This window comes from Tenebrio molitor, chromosome 1, assembly GCF_963966145.1.
Source record: "Tenebrio molitor chromosome 1, icTenMoli1.1, whole genome shotgun sequence".
Lineage (NCBI taxonomy): Eukaryota > Metazoa > Arthropoda > Insecta > Coleoptera > Tenebrionidae > Tenebrio > Tenebrio molitor.
Window position 1 is genome coordinate 24,284,315 of NC_091046.1, and position 16,847 is coordinate 24,301,161.

At 31.4% G+C, this 16,847-nt stretch overlaps 1 protein-coding gene across 3 annotated transcripts in view; it reads right to left on the bottom strand.

Annotated features, from left to right (window-relative positions):
• The window catches only part of Nmdar2 (NMDA receptor 2), a 268,077-nt gene extending 251,800 nt beyond the window's left edge, over positions 1-16,277 (bottom strand). For 2 of the 3 annotated variants that reach the window (XM_069037427.1, XM_069037436.1), the window contains exon 1: positions 15,651-16,277. In XM_069037427.1, coding sequence (XP_068893528.1) covers positions 15,651-16,092 — 442 coding nt within the window. In that variant the 5' untranslated portion in view covers positions 16,093-16,277. Of the gene's footprint in view, positions 1-3,756; positions 4,174-15,650 lie in introns of those variants that run through there. The other variant, XM_069037444.1, reaches the window with a different exon arrangement.
• Positions 16,278-16,847: the final 570 nt, after the last annotated feature.

Genomic DNA, 16,847 nt, shown 5'->3' on the forward strand with positions numbered 1-16,847 from the left:
GTAGGCATATGCGACTAAGCAGATTGTTGACTAACACTCAACAGATGCGGCAAACATTTAGGAATCACACGGCGTCAATTATTTTAATTTATTTGCAACGATTTGGAAGGTACGAATTGTCGAACGGACCCCTGCAATTCGAAATTCTTGTAAAAAAAAGCGCCACACAGCCAAAACGATGGCAGATAAGTAAAAATAATAGAATCCAAAAATTAAATCAAACTGGGTAGGTTCCATTTAAAAAAACATAACTTTAGTGTTTTTATAATATTGGGACACTCTGTATATATACCGCAATATTTTCCGAATGTGCAGTAGAAGCGTAGCTGTGTATCATCTGGAAAAAAGGACAAGTTGTTATCTTTAATAACAAACAAATTATGGAGCTTTTTCGGAACTCTGAGACACCTGTATGTGCACTTCAGGCATAGATAACTGCGTGAATATCAATTTTTTGAAGCAATTGTAGAAAAATTACTGTTTACATTATTTCAAATATGTATTTCGTTATTTAAAAACATATTATTTATTGTGATTTTCAAATATAATACCGAGCGATCCAAAAGTCTTTCTATCAAGTGAGCCATAACATTATTATAATTACACCATAATATAAAAAAAAATGTGAAATTAAAAATATCAAAGAATACGGACAGACTAATAAAACATATTTTTAATTTTCATTTAAATATGCGCCAAATATGCTGCAGCCCAACGGCATTCGTTTCCACTGTCATGAGTCATGACCCACTTGATAGAAAGACTTTTGGATCGCACGGTACTTATTTAATACTTATTTAATATTATACATTAATGATCTCTACATATTCATTAAAAAGTGATTTTTTTCACATTTGATTTACGTGTATATTATGTATTTGACATAACTGATATTAAAAATTCTATGTTCCTAAATAGTATATTATGCAACAAGATTTATAAACGGCACTTTAGACACGCGTTTTATGTTAGGCACGAGCGAAGCGTAGCGGAGCGAATGTTTAATAAACAAGTGTCTAGAGAAGTTTATAAACGAGTTGAATACTATACTTTTTCTACGACCAAATTAACAAATGGAACACACAAACGAAACAAGCAACTTTTTTATTAAACGTTAATTTAAACATACAAACTAAATGAACATACCAAATAGGAATATATGTATTTCTCAGGATACAAACTGTTGGTGGCTTCAGGTCCATATTTGAAAAATACAACGAATTATTCCACTGCAATGACGTTTTCTTTCACGCCGGATGCGAAACTGATAAACGTCAAAATACCAACTTGATCTAGAGCTAAATATGTCCAAAAAATTCAAGCCGTGTTTAAAGAAACTTCGAGCGTGTTTAATATCCCGAAAACGCCCGAATGGACACCAAGTTGTGACTAATGAACAATCGTTTTTAAAGTGACGTTTTGTACACTATTTGTCAGTGCAAAATGTGACACTTTAGAGAAGGAAGTAGAAAAAATTAATAAATATAACTCTTTGTCTGCGCTGGGTTTAGCTTTACTTAAACAACAGAAGTTTAGGAACAACTAATAAAAGTCCACAGAAAATCACCTTTCAGTTCTCCTGAATCAAATAAACGGAATTCCTGGAACGAAATTCTTTCCAGCATAACACGGTTCTATTGAAATTCAATATCGGAGTTCTGCGTGAAGTAAAAAAAACCTTCCGAAATTAAAAAAAACTTGTTCATTATAAATGAAAATGTATATTTACATACTGCTTTGCTTTTACCTTAATTTTTCACAACGATGACGTGAATAAAAGCAATTGTGAGTTTTAAAAATTAAGAGCATAATTATACAGGGTATATCTGAAATACGTGTGTTAATTTTAACCAATGGAAAAACTCGCCAATTTATGAAACTTTTCTCTATAACATGCAAAATTCGCAAAAGTTTTCCAAAATTTTTCGCCCCCCAATTTTTACTAAACGAGTCGTTTTGTGTAATTATCTAGTCTCTTTTTTTGTAACCATGGGTATTTTTATTTTAATTATTTAATTTTTTATATAACAATGTAACATTTTTGATAAGGCTCCGTTTCTATCACAAGTGAAAATTTTCGCCCTTACCCATAGACGTGTACTTATACAGGGTGATTCTGAAATAAGTTTGGAAAAAAAAACCGGTAATTGGTGATGACGAGAAGAAATCATTGACAAAAAATTTTTCTTATAAAAGTTTTTTCGTTTTCGAAATACAAATGATTGAAAATTTGGTCAAAATTGCTAGTACGCTGCTGAATTAAAAGTGATTACCTGATTATCTTGGTAGTTTAGCAACAATAATAATCAAAGGTGCCCGTCAGTCACAAACGTAACCTTACTCCTATCGATCATTTCCATAGAAACATTTACAAAGCAGTGTGCTTGCACCTACGACTTTATTGTGTAGTTGATGTAACAATGGTTGCTAATGAAGTGAACAAATTCGGAAAAATTTTCCCTATTCATAGGCATTGGAAATACAAGGATATAGGGTAATTTCCATCCTTTTGATTTCACCTCCAAAAGACATTTACGCAGAATTATTTTGTGTCAAGGATACTCCACATTTTTTTTCCAAACTTATTTCAGAATCACCCTGTATATAGTCTGTTTTTAAAATCTATGCAGTTGTATCAGTTTATAACACGAACTACGTGTATGTAGCTATCTCCTTGCAACACATGTCAAACAAGTTAGTTGCCTCTGCTACGTGCGCTATTAAGATGGTAACTGTAAAATTTTTACCGGACAAAAACATTAGCGTTAAATTAGGGACTAGAAAAATATTTAAAAAAATATTAATACTTATGTATGCAAAAAATGTTTATTTTACAGAGTTTTATTGGTGATGAAATTTATTACGTGGACTTCCACCCTGAACAATGTTTCTCTTTGAAGTACCAACAGCAAAATTTTTTAGATTAAATCATTCACTGTTCACTACGTATTTGGAGGTTTTTTTTTAATCCAGTACATATTAACAATAATAACGCATTTTCCACAATCCATAATTAAAAATGTAGGATATTACTGTAGAATTTTGAAATGGGGGTGGCTGGGTAATTTTGGTGACGTAACAACTATACTAACTTACGTCTCTCTATGCACTGACTCATCCTAAAATTTTAAATTTTAAAGACACCAGAAATAAACGCAACCGAACTTTTCGCGTGGACACCCGGTATATGTATATGTGAAATATATTATACCTATTATTATATTAAAACCAAGTGTGGATTACAAAACTATTCCGACTGATTTTTAATAAAATTCAGCAAAACCCTGGATGAAAATACTCATTACACCGCCCTATAATAAAGGGAGCTCGGTCAAATCAGATAAGCGATTTTATACTTCCGTAGTCAATTTCAGAGACAATTGTTGCAACAGTTGAGTTATATTACATTAATAAACCAATTAAAACAGAAAATCTTATCTTCACTTCTCATTATTTTTTGTACGTCACAGTAACTGGTATCACGTATACAAGGCGAAGTAATTTATGTTATAACATGAAATTACTTAACTACATATATCAAAATTTAATATTGAAGGCCTTGTTAGTTTTTTAGAAACAATTTCAGGTTACCAGGCTTGAAAATAGTATCAGCTAGATACTTACATCTATAAAAATAGCAACCCAAAGGTGAATTAAAACTAGAAACCACAATTATTATTGTGAAGAGAATCGAAAAATTAATGATTTAAGATTTTGCTTCAAGACAAATAAATACATTTAAAAAGCGTAATTAACCTGTTGGACTGGGTGTAAGAGTTATAAGCACATAGTGGACGTTTTTTGGAGTAAAATTATACTTCTTGAGCCAATCCAAGCGTTGTCCCCTCGATCGGTGCAGCCCAGAGACAGCATTGTTGATAGCCCTGGTGTATTCGCGAACGCCAAAATTCGTATATGGTAAAATCAATCCTACATTTAATGAATCCTTATTCTTATGATGAAAGTTCTGATATGAATAAACACTCATAAATAAAATCAGTGTCAGCAATATGGCGCGTAACATACTGAAGCACTTGATTAACGCAAAGGATTTTATTCATATTATAAAGTTTCTCGCGTATGGGATGTCCCGGCGAAATTTCATTATCACTCAGAATAACAATAGTTTTAAGAGATGCAGAAACACACGAGTTGCAGCACGCACGGGGACGGACGCAGCCACCGCCCAGCTGACTGCTCGGTTTAACAAGGACGTCAATAGCCTGGAATAACGTACAAGAAGAAGACCGCTGCACTATTTACCAAGGGGCGCAAGCGTTGTTACTAGGACAACGTCGCGTCAGCATCCTGATTTACCCTTCAAAAAACAACAGGACAAAGATGCTCAATGCATTTCATATTCTCTCTTAGCGACGACGTTATCTATGAAAATTTAGACATTTCTAGGGTATATCACAATTTTGAAGCCCTCACAGTACACGAACCTAACTATTTATTCTGATTTTTAGCTATACGAAGGCAAATTTTTATGTAATCTACCTAGGGATGAAAACAACAAGTTTAAATTACAATTTACTGGCTGATTGCTGTGACATTTGTGTGGACATATGTACATATACCTACTAAATTTTTTTTCAAATTTAATGGGCAGCTTACAGTGTTTTTGTACAATTTGTTCTCATTCAAAACGAGTTTCAGTAACTTTAATCCTCAATCTATAACATCGTAGCGTCAAGAAAATTTAAAATGTAAACTGATCAGAAATTTCTTTGAGGAATTGTCGCAGGAGATTTGGTTTTATCTCTGGGATTCTCCCACTAAACAAGAATCCCTGCAGAGGATCCGTAAGGATTTTGCACTAACAAACATTTACGAGTATATTCCGAATTTAGTGCCCTGCGATTTCTTTTGGTTTTAAAATTTTCAAAAGTCTGAGACAGATTCTTCTGGGCAAAAAATTAGAACGGAAAATTACTGTGTGTATTTTGAATACTTGCCAAAAGAATTATACTCTGACGGAATGCTACAACTTGTAAAACGTAGGAATAAGTGTATGTATGCGTATTGAAGGTAATAAATTTAAAAAACATAAAATAAATGTCTCCGTATCTTCCTTTATACCTTCGTAGATTACTTAAAAATTTGCCCTCTTACATAAAAATTGAAGTTACCCTTTGTCAGTATAAAAAATGACAGTAAAGGTGTAGTGAAGTAAATAGAAAACTAAATGAAAATAAAGTAACATGTACAGTTTAACGAGTTACCGCAAAAATCTTTATAAATATGTTTGCATCGTGTGATCAATAAAATTTGTAAACGAGTCACCCTTGCGAATGAAATCTATGTCTTGTTCGATTGATATGCTTCAGTGTGAGATTCAAAGTTATATTATTTTAAGGCTGTAATACAATTAATTTAGTTACTACAAAAGTTGATATCATTACCTAACGTTTTAAACGTATTCGTAGGAACTGCAGCCTTTACAATTCATTTTGTGACGTTTTCAAATTTCCGTCAGATCTGACCTTGTTTTTCATTTTATTTAGCAATTATTGGAGCAGTTCAATCACAGACATTTCTAAGACTAACTTGATTACAATTTTATTTGATCCTATGCATCTCTACAAGAAAATCAAGCTTTTTTATAAGATTTTAGATTTTTGAAAAGTATCTAAACGAATGACACGGTTTATAAAATTGATTAAAGTTAAATTTCAGCTAAGATATAGTTATGTTCTCCTTTTCAACAAATATTTAATTAAATCTCTTTACTGTTTTTCCTAAAGCAACCTTGATAACCAGTTTCCTATTCAAACTCTACATAATAGACAAAAGAGTCTATTAGAATGAAATACATTCTAACAAGGACATATTTTTATATTTAATTAGATACTGTTTGACTATTTGAGTATCAACTACACTAGGTAAAGAAAAATAAAACAACTTGTTAAAAATTTAAATTCACCACAAGCCATCTTTCGGTATACTATCGGTCGCAACCATAACATTTACTAGAGATATTTTCATATTTGATGGCGGAAACAAAAGACTGAGAAATGTCACAAATTTGTATTGTCAGTGTCAAATTTCTCAAAGACGTTCGTGATTTCGACAGAAATGCAGCAAATTGGCAATAAGAAAGTTATTAATCGTCGAACTAAAGACATAATTTGTAATACGTTTGATTATATGAGAATAACTTTTCCTTTTGAAGCACTGACAAAAATTGGTTTCCTTAGAATTTATTTTTTCAATCTATTTAGCGAAAATTTAAATTTACCTAGACATTCCTTTTTACGGCGTTTATGAGAAATTTGACACTGACAATACAATTTTGTGACATTTCTCAGTCTTTTGTTTCCGCCACCAAATATGAAAATACCTCTACAACTGTATAATTATACAGGGTATTTCACCAGTGATAATGAGCCCGATGGAATTGAAAATGCAACCCACAATACATTTGGAACGCTAACATGGATCTTTGTTTTTTATTTAAGAAACATAAAACATAGTTAGCTGTGTAGTTTCCTAAATTTGGACATAAACGCCATTCGCTTGGTTAAATGAAATTGTGACGAAACAAAGAATTTTTGGGGAAATGTTTATTGTAGGCATAAACGCGCAACGGCAGAGACATTTTTATTACATTCGCCTTAAATCAGGATCATGTCTATTTTCTCATCGTTCGAATACATTTTAATCGTCGTATTTTAGCTTTTTCGTAAATGTCAGTTGTGACAAATAAAATTTTTGGAAGCAAAGCTACCATGAATTCATAATTTCATTTTAAAACACTACAATTTTTAAATATCCATCTTAGCGTTGCAAATGTATTGTGGGTTGAATTTTCAATTCCGCCGGGCTCATTATCACTCGTGAAATACCCTGTATTGACAATGCTACTAAATTAATTACATAATAACAAATGTTAGTTTATTATAACAAAGGTATATTTTATTGAAGTTATTTACCAAATATATTAAGGGTGTTTTTTTAAATTTGGCGTCGAAGTAGGCGTTGGAAAGTCGATTGAGATCGCACCACTCGTGTAAAAGCGTAAGATTTAAACAGCTGATCCGTGATCCGTAACCTGTATAGTGCGTTCACAATCGACACTTTAACGCCTACTTCGACGCCAAATTTAAAAAAAACACCCGTCACAACGTGTTTGAAGTAAGAGTACGAGCCTGATAAACTCAAAATGCAACCCAATATTCAAATTTCATGAGTAAGTAGGCGTAATAAATCATATTTTGACAAAAAATAGTTTGGATATTCCTGAAGTTTTTTTTAGATTTCCACCTTGTTCAGACATTTGCGGAAAAGCTCCCAGCGATTGTGTTACTTAGGGATCCCCAAAATTACAATGTACGTATAATGTTTAACGAATCAAGTGTTGCGTTTAGACTGCATCAGGCTCGTACTCTTACGTGAAACACGTTGTACAGAAACAACAACAAATTATAACATGCATTTAAGCAATACAAAAGTTATCTTTTCAATTAACCGTCAAAACCAAATACATATAGCCATATTCACCTATTAAAATTATTATCAGAAAAATAACATAATTATGACTTATACTGGACTGGGTTCATAAGAGGAAAAACATTTTTATTTTTGATTTTACGCAAAAACTTCAGAGGAATAACATTTTTTTGTTTCATTTGAAACCCCCATTTCCGTTATTAAAATCTCAGTATTGATATACTGCATTCTTAAATTACCATTTTCTGTTAAAATTTGTACTTAAATTTTATGTTATACAGGGTGATCCAAATTTTAAAAAATGCTCTAGCAACTTTATTTCTTGTCCGATTTCAATAAGCGATATATCAAATGAAAAGGCGGTTAAGGGACTATGAACTGCCATATAAAATTTATTGTTTAAAGAAGCAGTTTAAGTGGGGTGATATTTAAATTTCTTATTTTAAATTGTGACATATGTTTTTCATTACTTATTTTTAAAGTCACTATTTTTCTAAACATTGCTGTATAAAAATATTATTTGTTTATTGAAAAGTTATGAAGAAATAAAAATGTTTAATAAATAATAATTGAGATATTTTAATGAAAAAGCGAATAGAATCAAGTTGCTTTCTACAGCATTTGTTACGCAAAGAATTTGACAAGTTGTTAAAATTGTATTTCCTCGTAATTGTGAATAAAAATGAATACCTTTGAAGAAATGATCGACATGCTGCAAGCGTATTTTGAGTGTGAAAAAAGTGCACAGGCCGCTGAATTATCAAATTCTTTGTGTAACAAATACTCTAGCTGACAGGTCTCACAAAGCAACTTGATTTTAATCGCTTTTTCATTAAAATGTCATTTTTATTTCTTAATTTTTTTTCAAAAAACAAATAATAAAAACATATGTCACTATTTAAAATAAGAAAGTTAAAGATCACCCCACTTACACTGCTTCTTTAAAAAATAAATATTATATGGCAGTTTATGGTCCCTTAAACGTCTTTTCATTTGATATATCGCTTGTTAAAATCGGACAAGAAATAAAGTTGCTAGAGCATTTAAAAAAAAATTGGATCACCCTGTATATTTTATTACAATTGGCCTCGTTTTTGACAAACAACTTATTACTTTTTTCAAAATGTTGTCTTTAGAACAAAGAATTTATTTAATCCAGTGTTGAACCAGTTTTCGTCACATAATTACAAAACTTAATGAAAAATTTCCCAACACTCATGTATCACACATGGGTGTTCAGAAGCTTAAACTTCGATGTAGAGTTGAATTATGTGCAGAAAACGGAGAAGAGTTAGAATAATTTTTTTGTTCGACACTGTCAGAATTTGATAATTTTCTCCTGTGTGAACGGATTTTGATAAATGTCACCACTTGTTGAAACGAAACGTCAAGCTAATTTTAAAGATTTTAAGTGATTTGGAGCCTTTAAGGGGCTCGTCGAACAAAAAAACGTTGTATCCAACTCATTCTTGTGTAAATTGGGCCTTTTTTTGGCACTCGTGGGCCTTTAAAACGCTCGTTTCACTCGCGTTTTAAACTGGCCCACTCATACCAAAAAGCCCAATTTACACACGAACTCGTTAAATAAACTACTATTATATTCAATTATCGTTTGATTTAAAAAAAAAATAGTATATTATGTTATGAGGAGCAAAAATGAAGTTTTATGTGCTGCGGCTGGTAGATTGGCTGCCGAACGCAGTGAGGCAGACAAACCAGCCAAAGCACATAAAACCATTTTTGCTCCGAATAACATATACTATTTTTTCTTCAAACATTCGTAACAAATTATTTAAGACATGTTAAGAAACCAGGTAGGAATTTCAAATGATTTAGTTAGTTTACTTTACTGCCGCTCGTCATCGGAGATATAGTATTTTTATCTTCCTAAGGAATTTTGGCTTAAGTCATAAATAAACCGAACAAAGACCCTACTTAAAGAAATTTATTGTGATATTGTACCTGCCAGTCACTAGCCGACCTCGGAGAAAAAAATTACCTGGGGTAGTACTCAAAATATTTGTCGGAGACCCTCTAGTGATTGACAGGCACAATATGACAATAAATTTCTTTAAGTAGGGTCTTTGTTCGGTTTATTTAGGGTTTAAGTCAGAATTCCTTAGGAAGTTACAAGCACTATAATAACTTCACGGACGCCCTCAGCGGAGATAACAACTTTATCTGCCGCTCGTCAGCTCGTTAGATGCCATGACAATGAAGTGACACTTTAGCATTATCAATGCAGCAGGATAATGTCATAATTTACGGACGTTTGAAGAAAAAAGAAATTAGTAGTGGTCATGACTCAGGGGTTAGATACTGGCTTATCAACCAAACCGCCCGGGTTCAATTCCCCGTTAAATCATCAGGTTTTTCAAATCACTACCATCTTTCGGAGAGGATGTAAAGCTGTCGGTCCCGGCTACTACTAACTTAGTAGGTGTCGTTAGGTCATGTTAGAGGCGCTTGCGCGACCTGAAAACACCTAGCACTTGCCCTTAGCCAGAAGGTATACGATTATTTATTTTTTTTATTAAAAAAAAAAGTAAAATATTTTTTCTGCATTTTATTTTATTTTAATGTTAAGTCTTCCTCTGTATTGAAAAAGACTTTTTTAATAACAGAAATGGGGGTTTCAAATTAAGCAAAAAATATTATTCCTCTGAAGTTTTCGTGTAAAACCAAAAAAAAAAATCCTCTTGTGAACTCAATCTGGGGACATACGATATACCTAAGTGTTGAGAGATTATCATAAGATTCATAAGAAAGGAAAGCCAAAAAAAATTTTTTTTACTTTTTGCTTTACTATTTTTCTATTTCATTCACATGTATACAAAAAGCATGCAATGCTTTTTAAAAGTACACCAGCTCCCTTCCAACTGATGACAATGACTGACAATGAGAATTATGATTGTCCCCACGTTATTGTTATGTGTTTTTTAATCAATTGTTGTTAAATACAAGTACATGCAAGTACATAAATGAATGAAGAGAGTACATAATTTCATAACTTTAATGTTATGAAACAAGTGCTAACTTTTAAGAAATTTTAATTAATTCTAACAAAACAAAAAAATTACACAATGGTCTTATAAAGCGATGTTTACACTACAATCGTGTCAAAAATAAATTACTCCCTAGAATTCGAACTTTTGGGGAAATAATGTTTTTCATATTGTGTGTAACTAGAATTTTCAAAAGTAATTTTGAACACCTAAGGTTGGTTACTACGAATTGAACTAAATATGCGACCAGAAACCAAAATTGATTGTGAAACGAAAAAACATCTATCACTTGGCGAGAAATAAACCCATATGCAACTGCAACAAAAAATTTGCTGCTTTACGGTTACGATATCTGTTGTTTGTCAGCAGAAACCAACCTAACCAAATTTATAACAACCTAGTATCGAATATCCCTAAATCCGAGGGCATAATTTATTTTTGACACAATTATACAGTGTGGAAACTACTTATGGAATAAATTCAGTAATTTCGAAAACGCTGAAACAGGTCTATTTTTATTTCTCATAGTGCTTATTTTAAGTTGGTTCACTTGCTCATGACGTCATCCATTTTTGAGTTATGACGTCATCAGCAATTTTTTTAAATTACAATCTCCACTTTTTTCTTCTGTTTTTGATAGACCTTCCTACTACCTAAACGATAAATGAAGAAAATTATTGGCTTACATAAGAATTTTTTTGAGAAGACGACAAATTTTACTTCAAAAATTTAATTTAATTAATGTAAAAATTTTAATTGACCTCAAACAAAAACAACAAAATATCTAAAGTTAACAATAAAATGTAACGCAAAAGTTGAAATTGTCCCCCGCCAACCATTTGGCACTCACCGACACTTTGTATTGGGTGATTCAAAATGATTGTGGCCGAGTATGGCAACTATGTACGAAAATTTATGTGGCAACTGTGTGGGTAGGGTAGAGTTGACATTTCTTTGACAGTTCATAGGCGTGCAATTTTGAAAGTTGTCAAATCAATGTGCAATGGAATTAAAAAAATCAAATGCAGGCTTATGAAATGTCATACAAATATTAACTCTACCCCATTCACACAGTTGCCACATACATTTTCGTACATAGTTGCCATACTTGGCCACAATCATTTTGAATCACCCAATATGTACACTTCGCTCAATAATGTCACGGCTGATTTGTTCCATTTCAGCGCAGATTCTCTGCCTAAATCTTCTAAATTGTTTGGTCTATTAAAATAAATCTTTTATTTTAAATAAACCCATACAAAAGAATTTTTACATTAAAAATTATACATTAAATTTTTGAAGTAAAATTTGTCATTATTTAAAAAAAAGTGTTATATAAGGTACCAATTTTTTTAATTTATCGTTTAGCTAGTGCGAAGATCTATCTGAAAGACAAAGTGGGGGTTATCATTTAAAAAAAATTGGTGATGACGTCATACCTGAAAAATAGATGACGTCATGAACAAGTGAAGCAACTGAAAATAAGCACTATGAGAAATAAAAATTGACCTGTTTCAGTGTTTTTCACAAATGTCATTATTTTTGAAATTACTGAATTTATTCCATAAGTAGTTTCCACACTGTATATATAAATTTAAGACAAGTACAGGTACATATTTACCTATAAATAAAACGTAGATATGTAATAATAATACGAATGTTTAGTACAAGTTTTTGACACAAACATCTCATTTACATTGGTTGGCGTGCCAGTAGGTATGCTAAATCATGTCATATAATGAAGACAAATTTTTCGCATTCGAAAATAAATTAAACGGTAATAACTAATAACCAAAATGCACATGGTGGATCCGAAGATTTTTTCTCGTATAAGAGAAACAGCCATATAAACCTATAACGATTAACGAAATTGCAAAAATTTAGCCCGTACGACACCTACAGGTATTGAATCGCAACTTTAAGATTTCTGGTCTGGAGATGGTACGCATCTTTAATATACAGGATGTCCCAAAAATGGCGTACTAACGGTGCACTACGGTGTAGAAGAGACTACCGTAAACGTCAGAAAAATGTTTAAAAAATTCTATTGGACTTAATTGCTGATTTAGCGGTCCTTGAAAATGGCACTTAACAGGAAAATTATTTTGAAAAATATGTATTAAATTGTCATGACAGCTACCTCTAATCGTACATATTATCACAAAGTACAAGATTACTCACTACCAATATCTATTCCTGCACAATAGTGAATTTAGAAGCTTTGGAAATCGAAAAAAATATTTAAATCCACTACGGTAACATTGCAAGGTAATGATGTACGAGTACATCTTTGTCTACATTGTATTACCGTTAATAATAAAAATAATAATAATTTAATCATTAAAAATTTAAATAAAGGAGAATTTTATAAATATTTAGGTATTAATCAATCAAATCATATTCAACATTCAATTATAAAAGAAAATTTAGAAAAACAATTTTATTTAAGAATTAAATCTATTTTAAAATCAAAATTAAACGGTAATAATTTAATTAAAGCAGTTAATACATATGCTGTTCCATTGTTGACCTATTCTTTTGGTGTTATAAAATGGTCCAAAACTAATTTACAGAATATAAATATTCAAACTAGAGTTCTCTTTACAAAATTTTGTAAACACCACCCCAAATCTGCTATTGAAAGATTTAATTTACCACGCGAAAATGGTGGTAGGGGTTTTTCAAATCTAGAAATTCTACAACACAATCAAATTGCTTCACTAAAAAATTATTTTCTCAATAGAGCTCGTGATAACACTTTTTTTAATGCTTTGGTTTCAGCGGATAAAGGTTACACACCTTTAAATTTAAGTGATAATATAATTTCAGATATTGTTGAGCCAAATATACCTGACACTATAGCAAATATAAAACAAAAGTCTTTACATGGGAGATATTTTAAAGAGCTAGAACAGCCAGAAATTAATATTCAAGCTTCTCATGCATGGCTTAAAAAATCAAATATTCATCCTGAGACTGAGGGTTTTATATTTGCAATACAAGATCGTGTTATAAATACAAGAAATTATAAAAAACACATATGCGGTTTACAATCGATCATTGATAATTGATAAATGTAGGATTTGCGGAACTGAAGGGGAAACCATTGAACACATCATTTCTTCTTGCACCGTTTTGGCTCTAAGCGAATATAAAAAACGTCATGATATATTCGCAAAAATTATACACATGAATTTAGCAGTTAAATTCAATTTATTAAAGGATACACAACCACATTACATTTATAAACCAGAAAGTTGTTTAGAAAATGACAATTACAAATTATATTTTGATCGGACAGTTTTAACTGACATTCACATTCAGCATAACAGACCAGACATTATTATTTTAAATAAACAACAAAAGCAAGCATATCTTTTAGATATAGCTGTTCCAAATTCACACAATATAACACAGACATATAATACAAAAATTAATAAATATTTAGAACTCTCCGTTGCTATGAGAAATCTTTGGTGTTTAGAAAAAATTTCGATTTTACCATTTATAATTTCAGCAACAGGAATAGTACCGCAATCTCTTTTTAAAAATTTAAAAATTTTGGACTTAGAGAACACATTGGTGGTTGAAATTCAAAAAGGTATATTATTATACTCATGTCACATCGTGAGGAAATTCCTTAACATTGACACAGAACATAAAACACAAAAAAGTCAAAATGTGGAGGCGAGACGCCGGTAATTATGTTGATAAGCACTGCACTATTACTTGATAGTATTATCCGTAATAGTGTATGTACTCCGGCAAAATTGCCGTGCCGCCGGGTGGAGGTGGGATACGAGATTTATTTTTTTGTCTGAAAAATTGTGTCCATATTTTTTTCGTGTACATTTAAACATCCTGGATACGGTAGTAAGTAGTTAGTACGCCATTTTTGGGACACCTGTATTTGTCAAAATCAAAATCAGCTTGACTATACCAAAAATGTGTAAAGCAATTTCCATTATTGTAAAATACCGTTATATAAACGATTAAAAACAGCACGAATCAGGATAAAACAACAACATTTCGGCTGTCAGATACAGATCACTGTACTTCCACCAGTTGCCATACATGTATTTCTTTTTCTGAACTTGAAATACAAATCTGTGTCAAATCTATCAGATACAACATCACGTACTTGTAAAATCTGCTACTTGTATGAGATACATAGATTTCAGCTTTCTTTTCAAATTTTTCAAACACTACATTTTGGTAACGAAGCCAAAATTAATTCGGACCCTTAAAACTTGTCTTACATTTAATCATTTATTTCACTAAAAGCCACATATATTTCCTCACATTTGTACAATATCCGTTTTATAGAAACGCATTTTGTTCTTATTATTAGAAAAAAAACTTGTAAAACTTGTTTATACTGTTTTAATTAATAATTATATAACGAAGCTACTCGTACAGTGTCAATAACGATAGATCTTATTACAAATTATTGTAGATGAATTCGGAAGAGAAATCTTACATAAAAATAAATGCATGCATAAATTATTCTACGAACGCCTAAATAAAATACACAAAAATTCAAGAGGTTGTGTACCCATCATAGTTATATAATAATAAATTAATTAGGTACAATAAATTGCTTTACGGGCTATGCATAGCCACCTAAGAATAAATGCTTACATTAATAACTTTCCATTTAATAATGATCTTCCAGTTTAAGTGAAATTCGTCACCAACATCTACAGAACTGTAATGTATTGCAACAAACATTAAGAACCCACCTTGTATTTGGCTCGGTTTCTTCATAAAATACTTACTTTGATAACTTTCTAAGATCAATAATGAACCAAATAAAAGTTACGAAATAGAATATTGTCTTTGTGTTTTTCCTTTAACTTGTAGTTTATATTGAATTAATTATTATGTTTAAATAAAATAAAATAAATCTTTACGTTTGTTAAAACATCAAACAGGCAGGTTTTATCAAAATTAACCTTTATAAATGTCAATTAAAATCAAAGATTAATCAAAACAAATTGCTCGTATACTTAAAACGTTGCTTATCTTAGAAAACCCTCTTCCATGGAATATCGGAAAATTATGTTACGATGGAGAACATCATAACAGTCATAAAGATTGATGGATTGTAATTAATTGATTGGTATTCTCAAACTTTTCAGAATTATTTAAGGAGAAATTTCTGAAGTATCAGCACAAACAACAATGCGTTACCTGTTGGACTAGGAGTCAGTTCTTTCATGACGATATGAACTTTTATGTCATGATGCTTAAACAGTCTTAGTTTTCTTTGCAAGTTATACTTAGCTGAAGTGACAGCTTTCGTGTATTCTCTTACACCAAATGATTTGGACGGTAGTACCATACCCACATGAAGGAGGGTATGTTCGTGGTTTGATATAGCAGTAGCTGTTGGTTGACTGACGTGGTCTTCTTCTGGCATAATTGTGGTGGTAATTCTACCACCTCTTGTACTTCCTCCAATTCGAATTCCATTTCCTCTGGCTGAAGAAGAATTTTTACCAATCCCAGAACCAATTTTCAAACCACCACCTCTATGAACCTCTCTCCAAGCTGGTCCTCCACTGACCACAGCCACAATCAACACATTAAGCAAAAATACCACGACATTCATATTGAGTATTTTGTTAAACATCAAATTTATTTTTTAATAAACAAAATAATTTTTTATAAATGTGTACCGCACATGTTTATTTCAAAGAATTACTACCGTCAAATAAAAAGCATGCCGAAATTAGCCAGTTTTTATTGAGCTTTATTAAAACCATTTTACGAAAAAAAAAGGGAGTGACGGCTTTCGGGTGAAAAACAACAACACCACGGAACCGAAGTCCGCTTGAAACTAAGGATGTACGACGCTTGCAATGCGGAATAACAACGCCCACCCCTTCAGAGTCTTGCGCACAAAAGGCTCTTTAAATCAAAATTCTAAATTTTATCTATAATATGTAGGTTACAAATTCATTATTGTTAAAAAATAAAACTTAAAGAGTGTAATTAAACAATGTAAAAAATGTAGGCATCCATGAAAAGTTAATAGCTTAAATGACTAAATAAAATTATCGAAATAGAATGTTTCTTTTTAATTTATCATTTATTGATAATAACAATTTTTTTTATCGAAAATAAAACAAAAATGTTATTGAAATAAATAATAATTATATACCTAGCTACAAAGAAGGCATTATACAAAATTAAAATGAAATATAGATATACCTATGTATAATAAAAAATACAAGAAAAACACATGTCTTACAATATTGACGAGTTCGTATCAAATACATACAGGGTGTAGAATGGATTTTGGTACATAGGCACTTTACATGTAATAGTGAAAATCCTCTGATATTGGCTCCCCTAACTATTTTCCAACAAAACCTTAAATACAAA